This window comes from Paramisgurnus dabryanus, chromosome 1 (genome assembly GCF_030506205.2).
Source record: "Paramisgurnus dabryanus chromosome 1, PD_genome_1.1, whole genome shotgun sequence".
In the NCBI taxonomy this organism is placed as follows: domain Eukaryota; kingdom Metazoa; phylum Chordata; class Actinopteri; order Cypriniformes; family Cobitidae; genus Paramisgurnus; species Paramisgurnus dabryanus.
This window is the reverse complement of record NC_133337.1, coordinates 43978040-44005326: the sequence shown is the minus strand read 5'-3', so window position 1 is coordinate 44005326 and position 27287 is coordinate 43978040. Positions and strand designations below refer to the sequence as shown.

General features: G+C 37.6%; 3 protein-coding genes across 6 annotated transcripts in view; all 3 read left to right on the top strand.

Moving 5' to 3' along the window:
• ttyh2 (tweety family member 2) overlaps positions 1 to 14434 on the top strand; it is a 77606-nt gene extending 63172 nt beyond the window's left edge. Inside the window, exons 9-15 of one of the 4 annotated variants that reach the window (XM_065262410.2) lie at positions 3963 to 4055; positions 4429 to 4521; positions 5479 to 5621; positions 8361 to 8546; positions 8703 to 8781; positions 12104 to 12130; positions 12684 to 14434. In XM_065262410.2, the coding sequence (XP_065118482.2) occupies positions 3963 to 4055; positions 4429 to 4521; positions 5479 to 5621; positions 8361 to 8546; positions 8703 to 8781; positions 12104 to 12130; positions 12684 to 12764 (702 nt within the window). In that variant the 3' untranslated portion in view covers positions 12765 to 14434. Of the gene's footprint in view, positions 1 to 3950; positions 4056 to 4428; positions 4522 to 5478; positions 5622 to 8360; positions 8547 to 8702; positions 8782 to 12103; positions 12131 to 12683 lie in introns of all 4 variants that reach the window. The other 3 variants (XM_065262409.2, XM_065262412.2, XM_065262411.2) reach the window with 3 other exon arrangements.
• Positions 14435 to 15381: 947 nt separating this feature from the next.
• Positions 15382 to 24550, top strand: dnai2b (dynein, axonemal, intermediate chain 2b). The gene is made up of 13 exons (XM_065262677.2): positions 15382 to 15446; positions 15779 to 15969; positions 16061 to 16222; positions 16871 to 16992; positions 17449 to 17591; positions 17695 to 17808; positions 18234 to 18373; positions 19589 to 19711; positions 20023 to 20246; positions 20325 to 20460; positions 20632 to 20778; positions 23523 to 23747; positions 23929 to 24550. The coding sequence occupies exons 2-13, from the start codon at positions 15787 to 15789 to the stop codon at positions 23971 to 23973; spliced, it is 1764 nt and encodes a 587-aa protein (XP_065118749.2). The 5' UTR covers positions 15382 to 15446; positions 15779 to 15786; the 3' UTR covers positions 23974 to 24550.
• Positions 24551 to 25329: 779 nt separating this feature from the next.
• The window catches only part of kif19 (kinesin family member 19), a 57788-nt gene continuing 55830 nt past the window's right edge, over positions 25330 to 27287 (top strand). The window contains exon 1 of the mRNA XM_065262839.2: positions 25330 to 25657. Within this exon, the coding sequence (XP_065118911.2) occupies positions 25619 to 25657 (39 nt within the window). The 5' untranslated portion in view covers positions 25330 to 25618. The remainder of the gene's footprint in view (positions 25658 to 27287) is intronic.

Below are 27287 nucleotides of genomic sequence, written 5' to 3'. Positions count from 1 at the left end.
CACTGCTAGTTTCACTTCAGCTATAGTTGCAGTTTTAAAGTAACTGCAGACATGAGAACCTACAGAGAAACAAGAGATGATCATAACAACAGCTTAGAACATGACCTAAACAATCATTAATTTAATTAAAAATGAAAACTAGAGCTTGCAAAAAAAAACAGTCCTTCCAGAAAAACAGTTTTTTTGTGATTGTTGCGGGCAAAAATCCTTGACCTTGCGGCACGTTTTCTTAAAAAATGAGATTGAATATGCAATCTACGGGATTGCAATTTTATGTGATGAAATTGCAGGAACTTGAAAAAACTGTTTGCAGCTTTTGCAGCTTTTCAATAGGTAAATTTACATGCAACCAAATAATCCATTTGTAATCGTATTGATGGCTCAATCGTATAGAAAAGCCTTAATGTAAACACCTTAATCAATACGATTGAGGACGATCGGATGCAAATTTGGATTGTATTGAAGGGGGTGGTGTACTCCGATCTGTGATCCCATCGGAGGAGAAAAGTATACATGTAAACGCGTGAATCGTAGTATTTTCTCAATCGGATGCAAAAATACATTGTGCACATGCGAAAACATTTGTGCTCAAGTTCACGTCTTATAGTAAAATCTTATATTACAAGATTCTCGTCACAGAAACACGCAATAGCAAGGCAGTGGCATCAGGCATTATTAAGGTAAGGTAATGGGGTTACGCCATGCACACTCTGCCGTGTACTTTTAAAACATTAGACTAGTTAAAGCAATAAAATAGCGTTGTGCCTTTTGGAAATTGTGTTTTCATTATTATGAAACTTCTTAAGAACAACTTTCTCCAACTCCGTTTTGACTTTAATCCAGAAATAGCGTGTACTCAACGAGAGATGCTGTCTACAGCGTGGCGTTGCCAAGTCCTTTTTTTTTGAGCTACTAAACTTTTTTCATCAATTGTTTTTTTTCTGCGTGTTAAAGATTGAAGTATTTCATTCATTAGTTATTGGTATTTGGGCTGTGAATAGTCATTGGGATGCTTTTGGGATAGTTTTGAATATCCATTTGGGATTGTTATGACACGCGAATTTGGCAACCCTGGCTGTGCGTTTGCGCAGACGTTCGGTTTGGATTCTATATAATGAACATGTAAACAAACATTTTAATCAGATTGCAATGTTTAGAGTGCATGTAAACTGTATCGTTGTAACCTTCAATCGTATTAAATTAAGTCGGATTGAAGTTTGTGCTTGTAAACATAGCCAATGATGTTCACGTCACTTCATAACGTTCCCATGGCAACAGGGGACATGGCTGCGCATGTGTGAAGTAAATGCAACAATTTTCAACTTTCTGCTAAGATATATGTGATTTTTGCTACGAAAATGCTGGAAATATGAAATCATGCAAGCCCCGCATATTTTGCGGACGGAAATCTGCAACTTATGCTGCGAAAGTGCGTCGTATTTGAAAAAATGCGTCCCCGACATAAATATGCAGAATTTGAGTGATTATGCGTTGAATCATGCGAACGCATAATCGCGTTTTTCTGGTGGGACTGAAAAAAAAAACTGATCTACGACTAAACATGCAATGCAATACAACAATTCAACTCCCCTTACTATTCATATTCTGTATTCTGGCTCATATTGGCTGTAATTTCTCATCAGTGTTTATTCAGGCTCGGGTCTTTTAATCTCTCGTTTTGTCACTCAGGGGTGTTTGTTTAGCTGAATAGTTTTTGTTTCATGAGTCTTTTCTCACGGTTCCTGTTCTGTTTGTGTGTTTTGAGTTCACATCACCTTACTGGATATTTTCACTCTATAGCCCAACACAAGAGAGGAGAAATTACAGGATTATATACAGTGAATCATCAGGTTTTGTGTAATTGTCTGTGTTCATTTACTATTTCAGCTCTGTCAATAGTCCCTTTCACACATACATATACAGTCTTTACTGGTAAATTGCAGTTAACATATCATGTGTGAACAGAACCTTTCTGGTTAATCAGTGCTGCCAATTTCCCAGTAAGAGAGGCACGTTTACCCCCGCACTGTTTACGGACGTTTTCACACACACGCTGCTTAAAAGTCAAGCACACCTGCAGTTAACATCCACATTTCTTCACCAAAGTTGTTTAAGCTTACCATCTATTTGCCGAATGGCTGACGTCCTTATCACGACCCTCTGTGAAGCCGCAGGTTCTGTTTGACGCAATGTTGTTTGGTCACAAGCAACTTCACAACCGTCAGCGTTTGCCACAGATGTGAAAACAAAAAAATACAGTCGGATTGTGGATATGAAGTCATAACCCGTCATTGTTTACATATTCAACACTGAGCTTGCAATGTGCCACAGTTACTTCTGCTTTTTCTGTGAGTTTACTGGTATTTTGATACTGATGTGTGAATGATGTCTTACTGGTAAAAAGAAGGAAAGTCACTGTGTGTGTGAACGGCACATTTTTGTATTTACTGGTAAATTCATTCTGGTAAATTCATGGTAATTTACCAAAATTAGTGCGTGAAAGAGGCTGATGAGCATTAAAGGTGCAGTGTGTACATTTTAGCGTCATCTAGTGATGAGGTTGTGAACTGCAACCAACGGCTCAGTCCACTGCCCAACCCTCGCTTTTGAAATTAATAAAGAAGCTACGATAGCCACCACCGTACAAAAATTTTATCGTCGGAGACAACTTAGTAAAAAAGTTTGTCCGTTAAGGGCTTCTGTAGAAACATGGTTGTACAAAATGGCGACTTCCATGTAAGGGGACTCTCGGTGTGTGTGTAGATAAACATGTCTCATTCTAAGGTTATAAAAACATAACGGTTAATTTTAAAAGGTCTTTATACACCACTGATAATATAGTTTTGTATATTATTTTGCATATCTTTCAAGAGATCCTTCTAAAAATTACACACCGTCCCTTTAAAGGATTACTCCACTTTCATAAAAAAATCATGATAATTTACTCACCCCCGTGTCATCCAAGATGTGTGTCTTTATTTGTTTAGTTAAAAACAAATTACGCTTTTTGAGAAAAACATTCCAGTGGACCGCAACAGTTTAAAGTTTTTACCAATTAAAAAACAAAAAGTACTTTTAAACCACAACTTCTCATCATGCACTAGCCGTGTGAAGCGCCAGCGTGGCCTTATGTATTACGTAATTACATCGTCGCGTGTTACATATGTGAAACGCACACTTGTGGATAATTTTAATAATAAACCTTTGAATGTGATTGCGTATTACGTAAAGTCACCATGGCATTTTTTTGTTTTGTGAAAATTACAATCGTTTTGCTAGATAAGACCCTTATGCCTCGTTTGGGATCATTTAGAGCCTTTTGAAGCAGCATTGAAACTCTAACTTTAAACTGCACTGAAACTAAACTGTTGATGTCCACTAAAGTCCACTATACGGAGAAAAATCCTGGAATGTTTTCCTCAAAAATCTTAATTTCTTCTCGACTAAACAAAGATCTTGGATGACATGGGGGTGAGTAAATTACAAGGTGAATCTCACAAGGAAACATCTGGGTCTGTTTCCACAATAATTCAGGACAAATTTTTGGACTGTTACCAATGCAAATATGGAACATTTTAGAAAATTTAGGCGTCAAAGAAATGAATTAAATGAAATCAATAAATAAACGAAACCAAACACCTTGTAATGCCTGTGTTGACTTTGCTTACATAATGGAGTATCATACATCTCGCAAATTATTTAGGTAAAAACGACACTTAAATTCAAGTTTATTTTAGCTAGATTTTAGCCTACATGTGGACTAGTTAACCTAGACTGTGAATGGACGGCTACTGCTTGCACTGCTGTCTCTCGTCTTTGGGTGGTGTAGTATCTCCATCTGCTGGTACTGCATATCAATATATTCGTATATTCAGTTACAATGAACCTGAATGTGTAGAAGGATTTTGTCTTTGTTAGCCCTTCAATTTAAGGCACTGATTCTAAATCAGTTTGTTTTGCAGTCCCTGACGCTCTTCCAGAGATCTCTAACCACCATGCAGATTCAGATTCAGGGGCTTTTGCAGTTTGCTGTGCCTCTCTTTCCCACAGCAGAGGTAAGTGTGTGCAGTAAAATGACATTATTTTTTATTAATATAATAAAATACACAAGTGCGCCCAATGTTTGATTTTTAAAATTCATCACATGTAATTTGGTTTCTATTACTGTAATACATTGATGGTGATGTAATACTGGAGATGTTTTGTGGTATTCCCCCCGCCCTGTTAAACATTTACATGTGCAGTATGCTTTTGGCAGCCGCCTTTTACCCAAAACAACTTACTGTGCATTCAAGCGATCCATATTGTTTTTATCACCATGTGTGTTCCTAGGGAAGTGAAGCCAAAACATTTTTTCTATTAACTGAGCTACATGAACATCTCATTGTTTTATCAATTCACAGCTGTCGTTTATTGTTGTTGTTTCAGGGGGATTTATTGAATATTCAGCAGTTATTGAATAATTCAGAGGCCAGTTTACACCAGCTTACAGCCCTGCTGGACTGCAGAGGACTCAATAAGGTTCAGAGTTCACACAAATACAGTACAATACCGTAAACACAATGTATTTTTCAGCCTCTTGTATCTTAAAGGACAAGTTCGGTATTTTAGACTTAAAGCCCTGTTTTCAGATTGTTTATGGTGAAATAGAATGGTTTTGACTGAAATTTCGACATTTTCGGCTGCCCTGAGAATTTTTGCGTGTTTGTGTTTCAGCTCAGACCTCTACAATGGGTTTAATGGTGCACTGGAACAATCCTTCCTAAAATGCATTAAACTTTCGTTTACAAAGACGTGAAACTCACCGAGTGGTCAGGGGTGTTCACTGGTATGCTCACACAAAAATCGCTGCAAAAGACGCATTCCAACAGGTTTTATCGTAGTTTTTACCAACTCCATTGACATGTATTAGATGTGCTGTGAAGTACGGTATTACTCCGCGCCGGGAACTTTGTTTCTATTCTTGCAATTGGCAAAGGCGGATTAGCGCCACCACCTGGGCTGGAGTGTTTATTATTCAAGCTCTAAGCGGAAGAATGTACGGGTGTGAGGCGTTTGGGAAAATAGGTCCACAAGTTAACAACGAATGCTAAAACAGCTGTTGGAAAGCATCTTTTGCAGCGATTTTTGTGTGAGCATATCAGTGAACACCCCTGACCACTCGGTGAGTTTCACGTCTTTGTAAACAAAAGTTTAATGCATTTTAGGAAGGATTGTTCCAGTGCACCATTAAACCCATTGTAGAGCTCTGAGCTGAAACACAAACACGCGAAAATTCTCAGGACAGCCGCAGATGTCGAAATTTCAGTCAAAACCATTCTATTTCACCATAAACAATCTGAAAACAGGGCTTTAAGTCTAAAATACCGAACTTGTCCTTTAATAATGTTGCAAGCTTTATTACATTTGTCTATTTAGCACAATACACATAAATGTCTTAATGAAAGCGGTGTTTTATATGTGTGTGTATGTTTGCAGGACTATCTGGATGCCCTGATGGGTGTGTGTTATGATGGTGTAGAGGGTTTACTGTATCTGTGTCTGTTCTCTCTGCTGGCTGCCACAGCCTTCTCTATCATGTTGTGTGCTATCCCAAGAGCATGGAGGCAGATCGCTAACAGGTACACATCTATACACATAAAGTGCATTCAATCACAGTGTTATTAAATGTAATTAAGCATATCAAAACTGGTAAATGAGGTTCTTTGGAGTTCAGTTGAGATTTATAGGCAGGTAATAAACAGGGTTCCTACGGGTCCTTGAAATCCTTGAAAGTTTGTGAATCTGGGGGGAAAAATTCAAGGCCCTTGGAAGTTTTTGAAAATATACATACATAGATACAGGTCATTGAAAGTGCTTGAATCTGTTTTATGCAAGAAGTTCTCTGGGGAAAAAAATCTATATTATTCCCTGTGTAGTGTAGGATAATATCATAAAAATTATAGACTTTTTAAGCACACGTGCTAAACTGTTCGCTTTAAATGCTTATATCTTCTGTATGCGAATGTTGATTCATACCAAAATGCTTTTTTGCATAGTTGTGTTTGACACATGAAAACGTCTCCGGTTACGTATGTAACTGTTGGTCCCTGAGAAGGGAACGAGACGTTGCGTCTCCCTTGCCATACTTCCTGCGTCCCTGTTACGCCATCTTTGGCAATATTTCAGATAGCGATATACTTCCTGGCTCCCGCGTCCCCCTGTCTTTGTCGTTAAACCTCACCATTGGTTGAATTTGATATACACATTCAGACACACTTACCCCTGGAGGCGTCCCCAAAGTGTCACCGCAGTGACACAACAGAACTGTAACAATGTATCTTAAAAGGTGACCCGATGTAACCTTGCTCTCACCTGAAATGTGTCCCCACATTTGAGGGTATTGGACCTGGAAAGTCCTTGAAAGGTCCTTGAATTTGAAGTTAACTAAGGTGTGGGAACCCTGTTAAAAGGATTGTTCAGCCAAAAATGAAAATTATCCCATGATTTACTCACCCTCAAGCCATCCTGGATGTATATGAATATATTTTTCAGACAAAGACAACTGGAGTTAGAAATTAGAAAATAGGAAACATTAGAAAATGTCCTGGCTGTTCCAAGCTTTATAATGGTAGTAAATGGTGCCTTTGATTTGAAGTACAAAAAAGTTAATTTGTCCTTTACAAAAGTAATTCACACGGCTCAAATGGGTTAATAAAGGCCTTCTTATTGCAACTGGTGCGATTTTCTGAGAAAAATTACAATATTTAAAACTTTACAAACTAAAATAACTAACGGCTGGTAACAACCAACATGCATTCACAAGAGAGTGCGTTTTCAGCGTAGGACGTAACGCCTCATCTCATCTCTACTACATCTTGTACGCTGCGTCATATGTCATATGCTAGATACGCACTGGATCTCATAAACACAGCTGGATGGTCTTTTTTGGGCTTTAATTCAGAAGCACCCATTTACAACCATTATAAAGCTTGGAATAGCCAGGAAATTTTCTTATATAACTCTGAGGGCCCTATTTTAACGATCTGAAACGCAAGTGCGAAGCGCAAAGCGCAAGTGACTTTGTGGGCGGATCTTGGGCGCTGTTGCTATTTTCCCGGCGAGAGAAATAACTCTTGCACCTGGCGCAAATCAATAAGGGGTTGGTCTGAAGTAGGTTCATTATTCATAGGTGTGGTTTGGGCGTAACGTCAAATAAACCAATCAGAACGCTATCCAACATTCCCTTTAAACGTAAGGGTGCAAGTTCCATGGGGGGTTGCTATTATTATGACGGATTTACCAGGCGCACGCCAGGAGCGGTTTACAGCCGAGGAGACCGACATTCTTGTAAGAGCAGTCAAAGACAGAGAAGTTTTTTTGTATGGGGATAGGAGAAACTCGCCCAAATCAGCGTAGGTTAAACAGGCGTGAGAGGAAATAGCCACAATTGTCTCATCAGCTGGCATCCCCATCGTTGCGCCAAGCTCTACAATGATGTCAGGAGACGGGGGAATCCCAAGCTTGCCAGCATAAATCGGGCACGCCGTGTAACGGGAGGTGGATCTGCCTCTACCCATGACCTGATGCCAGCAGAGGACATCGCTGCGTCCACCCTCACCGCTGAAAGGGTTTGAGGGCTTTGAAATCGGCCTCAAGAAACGCAAGCAAGGTCCAACCCCAAAGTACTCTTACAAATCAAGTTCATATACATTTAGGTTTCTTATGAAAATATTTTAATTATTATTTACATAAAATAAACGTAATACAGCCACACAACAAATATGAAAATATTTTAATCGTTATTTGCATGAGAATTTTTTTAACGCAGCCACACAATAAATAAAAACTATGCTCACCACAATGATTTCCCTTATCTCATGTGTTAATATTTTTTATTGTAACAATTTATGATTTGCAAAAATAACTGTTGCATCTGTGTAGATTAGATAAGCAAAGTGTGTACGCGTTGTGCACGCTATACATTATGGTCAAGCATGCGCCCTTTAAATAGCATAATGAACCACGCGCAACGCGCCACTGACTTTAGACTAGTTTTTTTTTGGTCAGTGGCGCAATTGTTTTTTGAAACTGCAAAATAGCATCAGGGATGGTTTGCACCGCAACACACCTCCTTTTTTGCGCTGAACCGCCCAGGGAGCGCAAGTTCATTCCCTAGTTTGCCGACGTGCGTCTGTGGAGGGAAAAACCCGCTGTGCGCCGGTGCAAAATACGAATGATACATGCGTCACTGACAAAGTCAATTGCGCTGGGTGCAAGTTTGTCTGAAAAAAAAAAAATCATATACATTGAGGATGGCTTGAGGATGATTAAATCTAGGTGTATTTTTCATTTTAATTCATCATTTTCCCTCCGCACAGAGAACGGGATTATGATGACATGGATGAAGGAGACCCGTTCAACCCTCAGGGTCGACGAATGACGTCGCATCACTCGCATCCAGCCAACATGCACAGTTTCTGTAGTTACAGTAGCAGCTTGGGCAGTCAGACAAGTCTTCACCCTCCTACACAGGCGGTGTCCAACGCCCCTGTCTCAGAGCACATGTAAGAAATACTCAAACCCTGAGTAGGTTTTTAGGCATGATAGATATTTTGCTTGACAACTAAATTACCTTTGGATCAAATACATGAATATTATGTTAACATTCAAGGACGTTGTTTTGTTTTCTCCTCATTTGTTTCTCTCTTCTTATTTTTTAGGGGCCAGTCTGTGTTGTTTGGTGGTAACCCGCGCTTTGAAAATGTGCCTCTGATCGGTAGAGGATCTCCTCCCCCTTCGGTACGTTGGGCTCCAGTGGTCCAGCCCTTCTCATTACCACACATGCATGCACACTCGCCGAAACACAACAATAATGCACTCCAGAAATTTGAATTCTTTAAAAATATAAACACAGGACTATCATGTTCAAGTCAACATGAAAATCAAACATCATCTGAGCTACACAAATTTTTTTTTTGAAAAATGCCCATTTTCCAGCTCCCCTACAGTTAAACTTTAGATTTTTACCGTTTTGGAATCAATTCAGCTGTTCTCCGGGTCTGGCGGTACCACTTTTAGCATAGCTTAGCATAATCCATTGAATCTGATTAGACCATTAGGCATCACGCCTAAAAAAATAACCAAAGAGTTTGGATATTTTTCCTATTTAAAACTTGACTCTTCTGTAGTTACTTTGTGTACTAAGACCGACGGAAAATTAAAAGTTGCAATTTTCTAGGCAGATATGGCTAGGAACTATACTCTCATCCTGGCGTAATAATCAAGGACTTTGCTGCTGTTACATGGCTGCAGACAGCACAATATTAAATAGTCCACTTAGTATCTTACAATAGACTATTTTCGGACACTATGTTATATCATTGCGAACTTTGAACCGGTTCACGGAACGAAAACGAAAACCAGAAACTTTTGATGTTTTGCATGGAACAGAAACGAAACCAGAAACTTTCAAAAATATATTTTCCGGAACAGAAACGTTTATTTAAAATAATGGTAACCGGTTCATACAGTTTTTTTTTAGTTCTTTGACAAGATTTCTGTCTAATATGACTCGGTGAAGTTCACTTCCGGTTGTCATTGACTCATCAGGGAAATGAGAAGCTTGCCACCAGCAAGTAGCCTATGCAAACCCAAGTCTCTAATGCTCAATCATAAGAGATAAATATTGTAAGCTACCAAGTATCTCAAGAGTTTTTTTTTATACTAATTAGTGGTGTAACAGATCGCAGTGGATCCGTGATCCGTACAAGATGATTATTTGCACGTGTTTTAAAGTCTTGCAAATGTTAACACTTAAGTGATTTTAAACAATTTAGCTGCAAAAAGGCGCTAAAGTGAACAATTTTCTTTACGCATAGATGCACATGCGGTTGAATGTGTCCAGTCCGACTCCCAATTAAACATGATTATCCCTATGCCCTTCAAAGATCAGAACTCTTGATGTGTAAACTTGAGAGAGAGTTGCACTACTGTATCACTACTGTGTAAAATACATTTGGCGAATAAAGCACTGAAAAACAACGTAAGTTTCACTTAGTTGAGCGACTGTTTATGCTGCATCTTCTTCCTGAAGCGCCGTTTGGAATTCATAAAAAAATTTTAATCACTGGTAGCCCTTCGGGCAGGCACTCTTTCATTTTTGGTAGCCCGAAATGAATACAAGTAGCCTGAATAAAAAAATACACTGTTTAATGTAGAATATTGATAAATCCTGGATTTCCATGTAAGCCAACTATTTCTGCCCATCCCCAGCTAACAATTTGGTACCCAAAATGTTCCCCTAACATTAGTTTTTGGTTTCTAGAATGTTATAGAATGTAAGGTTTTTGGTTAGCAAGGAATGTTTTCTTAAAGAAAATAAACATTCCCCCGATGTTATTTTTAGGTTATTTTAACGTTCCCCTAACGTTAGAATTAATTGAATTGTTATATTACTGAAATATTACAGTATATGAATGTATTATAACACAGGTTATTTTTAATTTAATTTAATATAAAAAATACCTTACCTAAACACATCACACATTGTATTTAGATAACATGGTATTTTATCAAATATATAAACAACCAGTGACTTAAACACAATATAGAAGACTTAAAACAGATATTTATTAAAAAGGAATAATTCCCTTTAGGTTAACAGAAATCACTAGAATAATGTTAGACTCTGAGGTAAAACGAAATGACAAACACACATTCTATTCGCTTTAGGTAAACATATCTTACCACTGCTGTTTAGTCACCTATCAAAAGCTTCTAACTTCATATTCTCTTAATAGCGTAGACATGTCAAATCGATCGGAAATCACTCAAATATATTTTCCTTCTCACATATTTAAGTTACTACCTGAAGAAAGAAAAAAGAAACGCTAAAACAATGTTAGTCTATGATGTAATTTTTTTTTTTTTAAATGACTTGAGTTCGCGCTAAGCACAAAAGCAGGCAGGTGCTTGTGAAGAGCGAAGCCGGGAGAAGCGCGTGCAGACGGTCGCGCGCATTTCAGACGTGCACATTAAAGGATTTATTTATGCTTTCACTTCATTTTCTGACAGTTTCACTTGTTACGTGAGGATAATGACTGACAAGAGGATGCCGAAATACATACAATATAATTACCTAACTAAATCTGAGACAAAGCAAAAACATTAAAATATTATTTCCTCCCCAAGATAGCCCGACGGGCAGGGCGGAGATACATTTTGGTAGCCCGACAGGAATTCACAATAGCCTCGGGACGTCGGGCTAGCAATTTTGCGAGCCCTGGTTTGTGTGTGCACGTGTTTAAGTGGACTCAACAAATGTAGGCATGTAAGAATTACAGTTATGCCGCTTACATAAAGTATCCTTTTTTTAATGTTCGATGACAAGATAGAGACTTAAGGAAAATTATGTAGACTAATAATTTAAGTTTAATGTCCTAATGATCATCTTACTTATTTGTATGCCCCACAGCTGACATGGAACGTTATGAACCAGTTCAGGAACTTTATTTTTTTGGTTTTAACCGGTTCAGGAACATCAAATTTAGGGTTGAACCGAAAACCGGAAACGTTAAAATACTTTTTCTGTTCGGAACTAATCAATTGGGAAAAAATTCTGGTCCTAGCCATATCTGCCTAAAAATTGCAACTTTTAATTTTCCATCTGTCTTAGTACATGATGTAACTACAGAACAATCAAGTTTTAAATAGGAAAAATATCGAAACTCTTTGGTTATTTTTTAGGCTTGATGCTAATGGTCTAATCAGATTCAATGGATTATGCTAAGCTATGCTAAAAGTGGTATCGCCAGGACCGGAGATCAGCTGAATGGAGCATATTTTTTTTTTAAAGTGGAGTGTCCCTCTAAAGACAGATGATGGAGAGATTTGATGGTAGAGATTACGTTTGTATTTCAAAAGCAAATATAGTCAATTTTGATTATTATTGCCTGACGTCATTTTTCCATTATTTTGTTGCCAAAAATCTCTTATTTGTCCCTTTACATCTAGTGGCTTTTTTATACCTTCTGCTAATAGCTTCTTTTACGTTTTTCTTTGTTTGTTCGTATGTTTATCTGTTTGTGCGTTATATCTTTCAATGAAAAATTTGTTTTTGGAGCTTTACTCACAGCCATATAGAAACAGCGTAAGTTGCCTTATATTACTGTCTAACTGCCCTTGTAATTTCCCTAGTTCACCACTTGTTTTATCCTCTGCATTTAAATAAATGATGTCTGGGTTGTTTTCCCTGTTCCACTCCAGGCATGGATACTCACCAATACAAATTGTACTGTAGTTCATGTTAGTCACATTTAATATAAATATATATATTAAATGTATATATGTAAATATAGCACACCCCAATTGGTAACAAGGTCAAATATTTAAGTCCATTTTTTCCAGACACTTTCGTTGGCTCTGTGTAACCTATAGATTATCTTTCTTTCAATACTGTTTGTCCTTTTTTTTTTATTTTGTTTATTTGCATACATGTTTTACATTTGCAGTTTAATAATGTAGATACAGAAGGAATTATTAGAGCTGTACCATGTTAAAAGAAGTAACCTAAACCTCCCTTGGCCTGATCCACGCTATAAAAACATCTCATTTTCATTTCACTTTTGATTAATCTGTGACTCTTGTTTGACAGAATGCTCTGGATGCTGCCAGTCTGTGATTCTTATATTGATGTTTTACAGTATTCTCCAACTATGAGAGCTACCTACCTCTCCATGACTGAGGACCAGATCAGACACTTTGGCGAGGATTTCCGGGCATAGAACTGATCTCCTTTCCCTGGAAATGTACATGTTTTTCCGACATGATTCAGACCAGGAATATGGACGCACAGAGAACTCTTGCGACTTTTTTTGTGTTTGACTCTATCTGAATTTGCCAGACCACAGTGTGGGAAACCTAATTTTTGGGATCTCTCTGTGTGTGTGTGTGTGTGTGTGTGTCCAGATGTGTGCGTGCTTGTGCGTGTGTGTTTGTCATTAATCCTGATGGTGCATCTACTGAAACGCTACTGTGAGGTGCTGAAATGTCTATTCTGTAATACTCTGTTTGTTTACTTTCTGTGTTTCAATCAGGTGTATTGGTCTTCCCTAAAAAACTGTTTAGGCCAAAGTGCTAGACCTGGAATGCCAATTCACAGTAAATTACAGTCAAAACTCAAAACAGGTTTTTTTAAAGTATGTTGCTTATATGTGGCTGTTTCCTTATAACAACATACATGCATAAATAACAAAGCAGCTTTAAAATGTTCATTTGAGGTATGACTGTATGTAATTTGTGTTGTAAAGCAACACGTGAACGTAATGTTAGCCATAAACATTATTTTACTTTACCACTCTTCTGAAATCTTGCAAGTAATTCTTGAGGGAATCTGTTGCATGGATATGCAAATGTTTTCTGGGTTATAGACTTCAACCTGAACATCTTTATTGCCTTTACAACTATAGAAACTTTCCAATTTGAATATCAGAAACTTTCTTTGGTATAGAAAATGAAATACATTTTACCAGACTTAATAAATGACCTTAAAAAGGTTAGCCATTTGTTATAATAAAAAAATGTACATAAAACAAAACATTGTGGACACTGGGTGAACTTTTCTATGTTGTTATTTTTTTATGATGGCTAACTGTACAGGTATTTTTTTCCCTTAATTTGAGTGAATTTTTTGTTTCAATGTTTTATGTGCCCAAGAACTAAAGCATTTTTGTGCCATGCAATTTTTGCATTTAAATATGCATTCCTGGTGAAACAAGAGGGTTGTATCAAAAATATTTGATAGCAAATATGGACTAAAAGCCTGAAAGTTATGTATGGCAATGATGGTAAACGAAATAAAGTTTCTTTTTAGTATTCATGTAGAGCACAAACTGGTCGCTGGAGGCTTGTAGTGGCCTTTAAAGTGTTTAAATGTACTTGCATGAGACCAACATCATTTCCCATCAAGCACAAATAAGATGTCATTTTATGACTTTTGAGTTAAAATGAAAACCTTTTTACTAAATCATTTGTTTCAAGCAGAGCACTGAGCCAATTAAGTCCTTCCCTTGTTGCAAGTGTTTGTCTACTAGTAGGCCTAGTTTTTATGTTTTGTATTAACCTGATCTGTAAATAAGTTGTATGATAACAGATGTTGTGTATTTTTTATTTTGTTTGGTTCATTCTTGTGTGCCACCACGTTTGATGATAAAATCAACTACTTGGACAAAAAAACAGTGTCCTCGTTTGATATTGCAATAATTACAGTTAGAGGTCCTTGTTAGCATCTTGTTTCTTAAGTTAGACTGTTTTTAATACATTTTCAGCCTTATTTTAATACGTTGGGTGCATGGACTTATGCACAGTCTTATGCACTGATGTGGTGATTGATTTCTGTCTTATTAAAAAGACGGAAACATGGTTAATAAAACAGTTTTTTTATTATTAAACTGAATCTGAGTGAGAAAGACTAATTGCTTTAACACATATAACTCCTATAGCAGAATAACTTAAGTCAACTTACTTGTTTATAGATATTTCTAAAGACAAGTTTCTGTCGTGTTTATTATTAAGCCATTTAAAGTCTTTAGGTGTGTTCGACGTAGTGCAACGCTGACACCCAAGTATCGCGAGAACGATTCGAAAGCTTTCTGAAAACCCCACTCTCGCGCTATTTGATGTCATAAGCCGAACGGTCTGCGCATCGTCGCATGAGGTAACTCAATCTTTATCCGTTGTTTGGCGCCCTCAGTCGACTGTTTTGTCGAACTGCTTTGTAACGAAGAGCAGACAACAAATGGCGTTTAAATCAGTCCACAAGGGATCCTTACAAAATAACATTATGTTTTAGTCTAGTAACCCTAGTTTAATTGTAGTATTATTGTTATATTTAAAAATTACTATATAACCACAAACATCACATCACTACAACAACCGCAGTTTAATTATATTTGTAATAAAAAAAAAAAACACTACAATTTTACAAAAAAAAAAACATGCAGGTTAATTTTTAACAATAAAAAAATAATAATTTTATGTGAGAATATATACATTTTAATACTATTTATTTAGAGCTATGGTACCTATTTAGTAGAATTAGAAGATAAGCACAACTTGTTTTTATTTTATTATTGTAAAATATTTAAGTACAAAAATTAACACGGAAAACATTCATCAAATACGATAGTAGTCAAACAATTGATATCGGAAAATAAAACGACTGCATAATAACAAAGAAAAAAGCACAGTAATGAAGGCAGATCTTTAAATAAATAAAATTCTGAAACAACAAACATTGGTTATTTTTGCACGAAAAACAAAGATAATACTATTTCTTTCATAGAAAGAAAATCCTATTCCATTACGTGTGACGTCATGTGCACCGCCGCTGTTGCTAGGATACGGCAAACTATTACAGGCCCGTAAACTAAACTAAAACACGTAAACCTATCAAAAAACGACATCAGGTAAGAAATGAAATGATATATTGTATTGTTTTTGTTAAACACAAAGGTTACTGTTACAGACGGATGTTTTTATGTTACGTTTATTTTTGTTTTACGTTTAGTTTGGTTTATAACTTACAGTAACTGTTGAAATGTGTACGACAATGTGTTAATGTCTGCTTTTAAGACATAACTGATATTACTGTGATGTCATCTGGTTGTGAATATTAGTGTCTTTTAGGTGTCATTTACAGCAATATGTCTGTTTTATCATGTCTGGGTATTTAGCTTATTCCATGATTGATCCTACACCGTTTCACCTTCTCTGTGTGTCCACTATCAATTATCTTTAGATTTCAATATGGAGATTATGTATGTATACACCAAAAAGCGCAGGGAGTTTGGCCGCCAGTGTAACTTTTCAGATAGACCCGCTGAGCTTCACGTGGACATCTTACCCGACCCTTCCCTGGCTGCCAACTTCATACTGAGAGATCCATGTGATGTAGCCGTACAGTGCGCTCAGGATATGTCTGAACACGAGGTGGGATAACGCAGTCACAAATGTAAAGACTCAGGTGTAATGTCAATACAGAGTATTGTGTACACTGACAAAGTTCTTCCTCACTGTTTAGGTGAACACAGTATGCATTGTATCTGAATCAAGAGGAATAAACCATGTGGAGGGTGGGTGGCCGAAAGATGTCAACCCGGAGGATGTGGAGGCGACCATCCGCTACAGAAAGAAAGTGGAGAAAGATGAAAACTATCAGAACACGATCGTGCAGCTTGCTAGTGTGAGTGTCTTTAAACATTAAACATTTTGCTGGTGAGCAATAATGTGCCAGGGTTACAATTAGATCCACATTAAGGGATTAAAGGGAAACACCACCGTTTTTTAATATTTTACTATGTTTTTACCTCAACTTTGACAAATTAATACATCCCTTTATTTTTTCAATGCATGCACTTTTAATCTTTGTAAAGCGCCTGGTGAATGTGTTAGCATTTAGCCTAGCCCATTCATTCCTTGGGATCCAAACAGGGGCGAATTTAGAATCCACCAAGCACTTTCATGTTTTCCCTATTTAAAGTCATTGTTACATGAGTAGTTACACGAGTAAGTATGGTGGCACAAAATAAAACTTTTGAATGAATGGGGCTAGGCTTAATGCTAAGCCATTCAAGAAGTGCTGTAAAAAGATTAAAAGTGCACACATTTAAAAAAGATGTGTATGTATTAATTCATCTATTTTGAGATAAGAACATAGTAAAATATTGAAAACTGTGGTGTTTTCCTTTAAGAGAGTAGGTAGATGACAGGTTCATGCATTTATCACCATCTCTGCTCACTAAAATGTAAAGATCTGCAGGTTGTGTATCTCAGAGTGGATTGTGATGGTGATTGTGATTCGAGTTTGGTGTTGTCTTCCTATCCACTGCAGCTCATGGAGCACTGCATTAAACAGAACAACGCCATTGACATCTATCAGGAGTATTTTGAAGATGAAGAGGTGCTTGAGGAATCAGAGGAGCAACCATTAGCTAAGACAATCAATGTCTTTAGGTATAAAGCATGTTTTCAGATGTGTTTTACTGAATTTAAAGGAACACGCCCATATTTTTGGTATTTAGCTTATTCACAGTATCCCCCAGAGCTAGATTAGTCCATAGATACCTTTCTCATCTTCGTGCGTGCTGTAACTCTGTCTGACGCATCCCCCGCTAGCTTAGCTTAGCACAAAGACTGGAAGTGAATAGCTCCAGCTAGCACACTGCTCCCAAAAAGTGACAAAAGTTACAAAAATTTGTTCATTAGGATTGGGTGTTTTTGGTAGTTTTGCATAATGATACAAGTGTATATCTGCATGATTTTTTGTTATTTCCCTACGGCATTTGAGATCGGTTGAACCCGGAAGCGGTGCATGACGTCAGACTTAACAATCAGATAAAATAAAGCTGCTGAATTATACAGCATTTGCTCTATCTCTTCCAATTTCTGCAATTAGTTTTTTTTTTATAGAGACCCGAATGAAGTGAAGCGTACAGCCACCACTTTGTCCTGGCACCCAGACGGCAACCATAAGCTCGCAGTTGCCTACTCTTCCCTGGAATTTCAGAAAGCACCCAAAAACATGAGCTTTGACTCCTACATATGGGACATTGGTATAAATTATACAGCGCAGCTGTTTATTTTGTGACGTCTGTATATCATACCACACATTTAATGTACTGCATTGGAATAATCAGTTTTTCTTTCTACCATCAGAAAACCCGAATAAACCTGAGATGACTCTTAAACCCGTATCTCCGCTCGTTTGTCTGGAGTACAACCCTAAAGATTCTCACATCCTTGTTGGGGGAAGCTACAATGGACAGATTGGTGAGTTTATTCCCTTTATCTTTCTCCTGAGGATGAATTTAATTGACTTTCAAAATTCTCACAACCTTCTGAAGCAACTTTTATGATTGCCTCGGTCGCTCTGGGCAGTTTACTTCCCAATAAATTAATGGTTAATGGAAAAGTGCTTTTGTCCTTGTCAAGTTACATTTGTTATATACTGTAAGGCAGATTTGGCATTTTATTAAATTCAGATGTGCTCAAGGTCTAATAGTCTGTAGCTGGACTAATAGACTCTTTGAATGTTTAATATGGCATCTTTAGATGTGTTAATATAATTAAACATAACATACACAAAATAAGAGAGCGTTAAATGAAGAAATTAGCAAATGTACTTTTCTGTCCTTTTTCATTTTTGTGTAATTGGCACATTAGTTTTACCTCCCTGTATTTTGCTCTATTTCCAGCTTATTGGGACACGCGGAAAGGGAGCCAGCCGGTAGAGATGTCTGCCGTTGAGCATAGTCATAGAGATCCTGTCTACAAAGTCATCTGGCTGCAGTCGAAAGCAGGCACCGACATCTTCTCGGCTTCTACAGATGGTCAGGTCTGTGTGCAGCTCGAAAATAAAGAAATAGACCAGCCAACATGTTACAGCAGTCTTTGGGCTGTGAACCGGTCTCGAGACCAATTTCTGCTTTCTCAGACTTGACTCGGTCTTGACTCCGTCTCGGACCACAGTGAGAGGAGAAGGACTCGTAATTTCAGACCGAGTCCTCGAGACCAGCAATTTTTTTTATGTTCATATAAAAAAAACACACAACACATAACAATAATAATAAAATGCAATGTTGACGGGCATTATTTGAAAATGACATCCCGTGCCATCAGAGCCGTTTATTTATCTCTAGAAAAATAATGATAGTAAAAGCATAGTCCATATTAAGATGTTAAAACTAAAAATATGAAAAATGATATGTTTTTATGGTCTTGGTCTCGACTCGGTCTCGACTCCTAAAGGACTCGGTCTCGACTCGGACTTGCTTCCTCAAAGACTCTGTCTTGACTCGGACTTGACTATATTTGAAAACCAACGGAAATAAAGGACTCGGTCTCGACCCTTCAAAGATTCTGTTCCAATTCAAAGTTCGCATCAAGCCCAAGTTCACATAAAATCCCCGGATGTGTTCTTGATCCGCCCATTTTATCGAGGATGCATCAGAGGAGACTTGTGTGGACTTATGACAGCGAAGTTTCCCAGAATGCATTTCGCGTCAGAAGTTCGTTCTTCCGAGTCTGAACTTGCAAGTTCGAACTACGAAGGACACAAGTCCGAGTTCGGCGTACTTGGTTTTGAGAAACGACTTCGGTCTTGACTCGGACTCGGCATAGGTGGTCTCGTCCCCATCACTATTGATATCTTTAATATTGACTTAGCTAGGTCATAACAAAGATTGAAATGATTGTGAAATCAATTACAAATAGTCAGCAGTTGAACAGAACTGAAGGTCTGTATGGTAAGTTGTGTCAGACTTACAGAAGAGGATTTAAACAATGCTGGGGGGTCAAACCTTCTACAACATTGTACAATCTGCTGTACCTTAGCAATACATGAGCATATTGATATAAGAGTGCATCTGACCATTTGGTCAACGACCAACTAGGTTGTAAAATCATATTTCTGCTGTTTTTGATAGTTTGAATCATGCATAATGATGTTATTACCATGCTTACTCTAGTCTGTAATAAAGCTTGCATTAATATTATTGAAGCTGTCGTCTTCATAAAGTCAGCAGTGCCAATAAAACTCATCTGTCATCAGGTACTGTGGTGGGACATTCGTAAGATGAGCGAGCCCACAGAAAGACTCGTCCTGGACCCCAGTAGGAAAGGTAACATTGAGAATGCTTATGGTGCCACCTCTCTGGAGTTTGAGACCACTATGGTAAGGATCTTATTTGTTTACCCAGAGTACCCAGCAAGCAATAGCCTTCATTTTACCATCTATAGTCTAAATACTCTAAATAAATTTGAATCCGGTTATTAGCCAAAATATCTTGATGCATGAAATTCCATCATGTATGCCAACAGTGAATATTACAAGGTGTTTGGCTTTATTTATTTTTAGGCTATGCTTAGATGCTTTTTTTTGCTAAATTTTGCCTTGTTTTTAAAATTGCTTGCTGTGGTATGAACAAAATAATAACATGCACTTTTGCTGAGAAATTAAATATCTGTTGTTTTTAATTTCTCAAGCCCACTAAGTTCATGGTGGGCACAGAGCAGGGATATGTGATCTCCTGCAACCGCAAAGCAAAAACCCCTGCTGAAAAGATCGTGTGCACGTACGGCAGCCACCACGGCCCAATTTACGCCCTCCAAAGGAATCCATTCTTTCCTAAGAACTTCCTGACCGTGGGTGACTGGACTGCCCGCATCTGGTCTGAAGATATCAAAGAGTCCTCCATCATGTGGACCAAGTAAGATTTTACTAAAGCATCTGCTTCTTCATGGCTTGTAATACATGGCAAAACCTCTAATGTATTCCTATACTGTAGGTATCACACAACCTCTCTATTAGATAGCTGCTGGAGTCCAGTGAGACCTTCAGTCTTCTTCACAGCAAAGATGGACGGAACCCTGGACGTTTGGGATATCCTGTTTAAACTAAACGATCCCACTCTCACCCTTAAAGTGGGTCCCAAATAGCTCATTCTCCAAATATCTAAATCTAAATGATCACACCAAAGCTTGATTCTGATTGGTCGATGCATTCTGTGATCAAATGTTTTTGACTGCTAAATTGTATAATTTTTTCATAAAGGCAAATGATTTCCTATCTGTGCTTGTTTATGTCTATATCAGGTTTGCGATGAAGCTCTGTACAGCATTCAGGTACAAGAGAACGGACGTTTCTTGGGTTGCGGCTCTGAGCTGGGAACAGTGACAATGCTGGAGGTTTCAGCGGGCCTGTGCACACTGCAGAAGAATGAGAAAGTTTTGGTCTCAGAGGTGAGACACAAACACACATTTACGTATGCACAATGTACTTGAACCAGTAAAGGTGCAATATGTAAAATGTAGGAGGATCTCTTGACAGAAATGCAATTTAATATACATAACTATGTATTCAGTGGTGTGTAAAGATCTTACATAATAAACAGATATGTTTTAATTACCTTAGAATGAGCCGTTTTTATCTACTTTTTATGTCACGGTGGGTTTACAAGGAAGTTGCTGTCATGTTTCTAAAGTAGCGCCCTAAATGGACAAACTGCTCTATAGAGCGCGTTTTGGCACTACGTTGTCTCAGACGAGACGCGTTTGTCCTGTGGCGGCTACAATAGCTTGCGTTTCGAAAAGGACGGGTGACCTTTGGACTGAGCCGTTGGTATCACTGTAGATGCTGCAAAAACTCCCTGATTGCACATTTTAAATAAACTAGAGATGTTTTGATATCCTTTTCTCTTCCCGATACCAATTCCAATACCTGGGCTCAGGGTATCAGCCGATACCCAGTACTGTTCCAATACCTGGCTGTGTATGTGTATATACAGCTGTATGTACTACTAGCCCTATAAAAAGAGCAGAGCTCATCCTTCTACGCCCTAGCCTTTAGGTAACTATCGTGCTCTTTGGGGTGACGCATCTTCAAATGCTTTATCAAGTTACTCGAATGATACTTGTGCCACCTATCGAAATTGCAGCATGGCATGAGACATTTCGACGTTTTACAAGTCTGAAATACTGCCAAACAGCGACATGGCTAGCGCATTTCCATTATTCTTCGCTGCTATAAACAGTGGTTACCTGTGGCAACTTCCTGTGTTTGCAGCAAAGAAGAAATGAGTTCCGATTGGCAGCGTTAAGTGCTCGTTATAGTTGTGTCCTACGGCATAGCCGCGACGATGTAGGTTCCGCTTCGGTTTTCATTTATACTTTTGCGTCATCCGTGTTAACGTGCAAACACGCGCGCAGACTGCTGGTAGGCAGTATCCACGCATGTAACAACGCGACCGTCAAAGAAGAAGAAGCTTGACAAGTTAACCCACAAACGAAGAAGAAACAGCAACTTGTTATGTATGATTTGAGAAGACCAGCTATGATGGAAGTTAATAAACAGCGACTTTTGTTGCAGTTTGAGTTAAATCACTCCTCAACTTAGCTCCTCTTCGTTTTCACCATCGCAAACGGAAATACGTATGACGCATTTTTTTTACCTGACGGGAGGGGTTCTGGTGGACCAATTGTGGTCCGTATAGAACTGACGCGCTGTTAAAGTCGCAATGAAATTGAAATGAAAACTATATATATATATATATTTAATATTGTGGTATTATTAACAAATGACTTATCTGTGAGCTTCATTATTTTTAAAAAATTGGTGTGTGCTCATATTCTTTAATCAAAAATGCAAATTTCCTCCCCTCCTCAAAACGATCTCTCTTCACTTCCGGTCAAAAGTATGGCAGGTGGGCGGGTTCCGGGAGAAGATCGCAGCGATTAGCAATTAGCAACACGACCCAACTTCAAACGATCCAATCAGATCTTGATGGACAAATTCAAATCCAGCCCTGCCTTATTTCATCTCAAAAGCCGTTTCATTCGGATATACATCACCACGGGGAAAATAAGGCAATCGCTACTTCCGTTTCATGGTGACTTTAAATTTTTTCGAGGTGCATGTAGGCTACGCACAGGTTACGGATAACCTATGGCGTAACTACAGCGTAGAGCTTACTCACAACTATAAATCAGGCTTTAGCTATTTAAGAAATCACTTGAACTCTTTTTCGGCCTTTTGACAAGTTTTCTCATCAATTAACTGTCAATGACAAGTTTTTACGGCAATCAATTTTCCGCTATTATCCACTAGGCGGTGCTCTTACCCACCTTACAAAACACTGAAGCATCCACTGATACAAAAACAGTAAAAACTATTTGAAATGTAATTGGAATGAAAATAAGGTGAAACGATTGTTTTTGTTTAAAAGCATAGGGTCTGTTCTTTCATTTCATATTGTATGTTTATATATATAAAAAATAACATTTTCTGAAAGGCATTAAACTTTGTGGAAAACATAAAAAATGCTGGTGCTGGCTGTCATTACTTTTTAAATGCTGGTGGGGAAAGAGTTAATATCTTTAATATTATCAACTGAGTAAGGTCATGTCAAAGATTTAATGAAAGTAAAATCAAGTTTATGTTGGTATAATGTGTGATGGTGGGAATACTATGTGGAATGTTGTGGAATGATCAGTGGCGGCCGCTGACTTCTTTTTTCGAGGGCGCAGGATGCGAAGTTCGATGTGTAGCCCGTCATGTGTGGTTCTTAATTTCAAAATATGTGTTTGACGCGTCGAGTGAACCTATGTGCATCACGTGTCTTGTCAAAATAAGTGCCTGCTGCAGACGCGTCTAAAAGGTTTATGACGCTCGCGTTTGCAAGATACTCACATAATCTCATGCACAATCAGAGTTTAGTGTTAAGGGAGTGTCTTGTGTGTATTTTGTGAACGTGAGCGTCTCTTTTATCATAAACAGTTTTGACGCGTGTGCAGCAGGCACTTATTTTGACAAAACACGTGATGCACATGGTTCACATGACGCAACAAACACATATTTTGAAAACACGAGCAACACACTTGACACTCCGAACACTTATTTTGAATTTGCACCATTCGGAAGAGCAGTCATGAGCCGCCACTGGTAATGATGTACGCTATTCATGATTATTTTTACCTGATGTTTGCAGATGTTTGAACGCGAGACCAAGCGAGAGAAGATTCTGGAATCTCGACTCAGAGAGATGCGTCTGAAGGAACGCAGCCGCTCCGAGCAGAGCAGAGAGGATGAGGGGAAAGAGGGAGACAAGGAGGAGTCTGTGGAGGAGCTGATCGCCCGTCAAGATCAAGAGTTCTTCGAGATTCTGGAAACCGAGACGAAAAATGAGAGGAATCGTGAAAAAGACAGAGATCAGGTCAGGGACAATTCCACTGTCTCGATTGTAATTTCATAGTGTGTGATTTCGAAAGTAGGGGGCGTGTCTAAGAGTCCGGGTGAAAACGTTGTTAAAGACATTGATAGAGATTAAAAGTCACGAATAAGAAAAACTGATTTTGTAATCCATCTTTTCTAAGATTATTTCTGTTGTTTTCCAGGAGAAAGACGTGTGTGATGAAAAAAACATTCAAGATGAGAAATAAACTAATGGTGTCAAGAAGGAAAAGTTTTCAAGGCTTGTTTTATTCTTCGAGTCAACATTAAAAGCTATTCTCATCTCATCTTTAACTATATATAATTATTTTATTCAGTGCTTTTAAACATTTTCAGGGATTAAAACATTTTTGGTCTTTGGATTTACATGCACTTATGATTGGATTACCACATTATCATATGCTTTAAAGCGTTTATCCTCTTAAGGATCTCTAAAGGACCTCTTTGGTTTGGCTTGCAGTTTAGATTTCTTCCAGCTATTTGGGGTCATAAATATAATAACCAAATATTTTTCTTTGAACATGAAGCAGTGTAATTGTCCACGTTTGTGTACAACAGGTTCCAGTTACAAATAATTGAGTATTATGATGCAAACAACAAAAATGTGACTTCTCTCTATTATTTTTGGTCCAAGAGGTTACTGATGTTTTCTATATCTTTCACTGATAACTGCTTTTCATTTCATGAAATGTAAAAGTTTGTGTAGCTCTTTATGTCCGGTAAATATAACATGAAATCTATTTACCAGTTAAGTTGTGCAAATATGTAAATAATTATATCTGTCATTATACATGAGACTAAAACAATAAAATATTGGCTTTATGCAATGTATGAATGATGATTATGTGTCCAGGTTTATTTAAAAAGAATAGATATCACATTAATTAAAATGATGATTTTTTTATGCATAAATATTTTATAAAATAAAAAGATTATGTTGAATATCAAATCTTGAAATATACCTGTGTACGTGTGTATGCGTGTGTTGTTTGTGGTTGTGTGTATTTGAAAGATGTATTTTTCTGAAATTAATTTTGAGGGTTAATCTGGGATTTGAACATATATACATAGTTAACATTAGTTAATGTATTAACTATCATGGACAAACCATGATCAATACATTTGTTACATTATTTATTAATCTTTGTTAATGTTAGTTAATAGAAATAAAGCTTTTAATTGTTTGTTCATGTTAGTTCACAGTGCATTAACTAACGTTAACAAGATTTTAATAAAGTATTAGTAATTGTTGAAATTAACATTAACAAAGATTAATAAATGCTGTATAAGTGCAGTTCATTATTATTTCATGTTAACTAATGTAGTTAAATAATGTTTACTAATGAAACTTATTGTAAAGTCTTACATAATGTTAACTAATGAAACGTACTTTTTTTTTATCTTATTCGTGTAACCAAAATATATTATTACAATATAGCTCAACGGCTGTTATATATGCTGCAGTATCACACCTGAACAACAGGTGCCGCTAAAAGCCCACATTCTCTGATTCTCTGCCCACCTGCAGTCGAAGCCTCAAATGCGTCTCATCGCGCGCTTTACTGCTGCCGTCTGATCTCTAGGGACATCAGAAACACAACACACGCGCACGCACGCATGTAGCTTTACGCTCACATCCTTCTCAGACATGAACCTGATGCGCTTCACGGGCTTTTAGGAGTCTGGAGACGCGTTTATCGTCCAGTGTTGTTTTATCAAAGCGCAGGTGAATTTAGCGTGGATGCGTCACGCTGTACCGGGCACGCGAGTGTATCATGATAGTGTGGCGTAGGTTGTGCATGTCTAATGTAACGCGCGTGTTTTAGTTGACAAATAACCGAGCGAAGCGTTACGATGAAGGACACTGGAGAATCAAAAGATCAGCAGCTGACTGTAAGTAAAGGGAAATATTGTTCATTTCAGTATTAAATCTGCATTCACTTTTGTTTTTTAATGTATACTTTATTATTTACTATAGTAAAATTACCTATAATAATATGTGTAGATGCTGTAGTGTTTTTGAACTGTACCATAGTAAATATTGAAGTATTTACTACAGTTTATCAATTCACTATAGTTTATAGTACAGAATATCATATTATAATGTACTATACGGTGTATGTACAGTGACATTATAAGTAGGCAACTGTATTATATGACCTATGCATCTTTTGTTTGTTGCTTGTATTTATCATAATAGTTATGTTTACTCTTTGCTATTGATGGGTGCAGTCTGTCTATTTAAACCCACAGGACAGATTTAAGTCTGACAGTCTGCCCTAAATTTAGACTCTGGGATCTTAATACCGGTTTTCTAGTGATCTTTTGCCCCCCATCTTAATAATTCACAGGAGCAGTCTGACTTCCCTTTCTCTTTTTCCACTGTAAGACGTCATCCAGTGTTTTAGATCATTTACATGGGGTACAGTGATGTACTTTTCCTACGTCAGTTTTTATATGATTATAGGTTACTACTATTGTTAATTCTAAACCTCTGACACATTTTTTTTTTTAGGTAAATACGTCTATTTTGGGGTAACTTTATAATAATAAGAGTATTGGCTATAAGCAACAGAGGAACTGTTGTTGTATATTAGTATATATCTATAAAATGCCTCAATATATTCAAGCAGTTTATTGTCATGCCAGTAGGAATAGTATTTAGCTGCAATAATGAGACTACATTATTAAATCTACTAAGATTTTAAAGCTGCATCATTGCATGATCGTGGACTGATGTTAAAATCTGTTGCCGTTGCATGAGTGATTAAAGTAGATGATTTTTGCCTAATACTATCCCCTATTGCTCTATTTTTAAAGGAATAAGTTTTTTGAGGAAAACATTACATGACTTTTCTCAGTTAAATAGACTTTATTGGACCTCAACAGTTAACAGTTTCAATGCAGTTTAAAATTGCATTACGGCTAGAGCAAAACGAGAAGTTGTGGTTTAAAAGAGCAGTTTTTTCTTGCTGAAAATGTCAATTGTTTTGCTAGATTAGACCCTTATGCCTCGTTTGGGATCGTTTAGAGCCCTTTGAAATTTTCTGGTGCATTCACACGGGACGTAAGCGTTAACGCTTCCCATTCACTTTTAATGGGTGACGTCATGTGTTGCCGAACTGAATTGTGGATCCATCAGCGCCGTGTCAGAGCTGTTGCTCGCGGCAGAAGTTGAACATTTCTCAACTTTTCAAGCGGCAACGCGTGCGTCAGGCAATCAGATCGCCTTATGCAAAAACTTAGGCAGAGCTAGCCAATTACATTTATGGAAGACCGGAGAATGTGTAGCGGCCACTGTGATTGGCTGTTGGCCACGCTTCAGACGAGCCTTCCGTGTGAATGTACCGTTAAACTGCATCGAAACTGTAAATTGTTAAGGTCCAGTAAATTCTTAAATTGAGAAAAACCCTGAAATGTTTTCCTACAAAAACTATTTGTGACCTTTTACCATTCGTGAAGTCATTTCTTTTTGTCATTTAGTGTTTTGTATATAATTTAAATAACATTTTGTGTAAATATT

What these genes read in the sequence shown, in the direction of transcription:
- dnai2b (XM_065262677.2), top strand. Translation starts at nt 15,787, where the DNA reads ATGGAGATTATGTATGTATACACCAAAAAGCGCAGGGAGTTTGGCCGC. An exon ending in AGGATATGTCTGAACACGAG is followed by an intron (nt 15,970 to 16,060) that starts GTGGGATAACGC and finishes CTCACTGTTTAG; the next exon opens with GTGAACACAGTATGCATTGT. An exon ending in CGGCTTCTACAGATGGTCAG is followed by an intron (nt 18,374 to 19,588) that starts GTCTGTGTGCAG and finishes ATCTGTCATCAG; the next exon opens with GTACTGTGGTGGGACATTCG.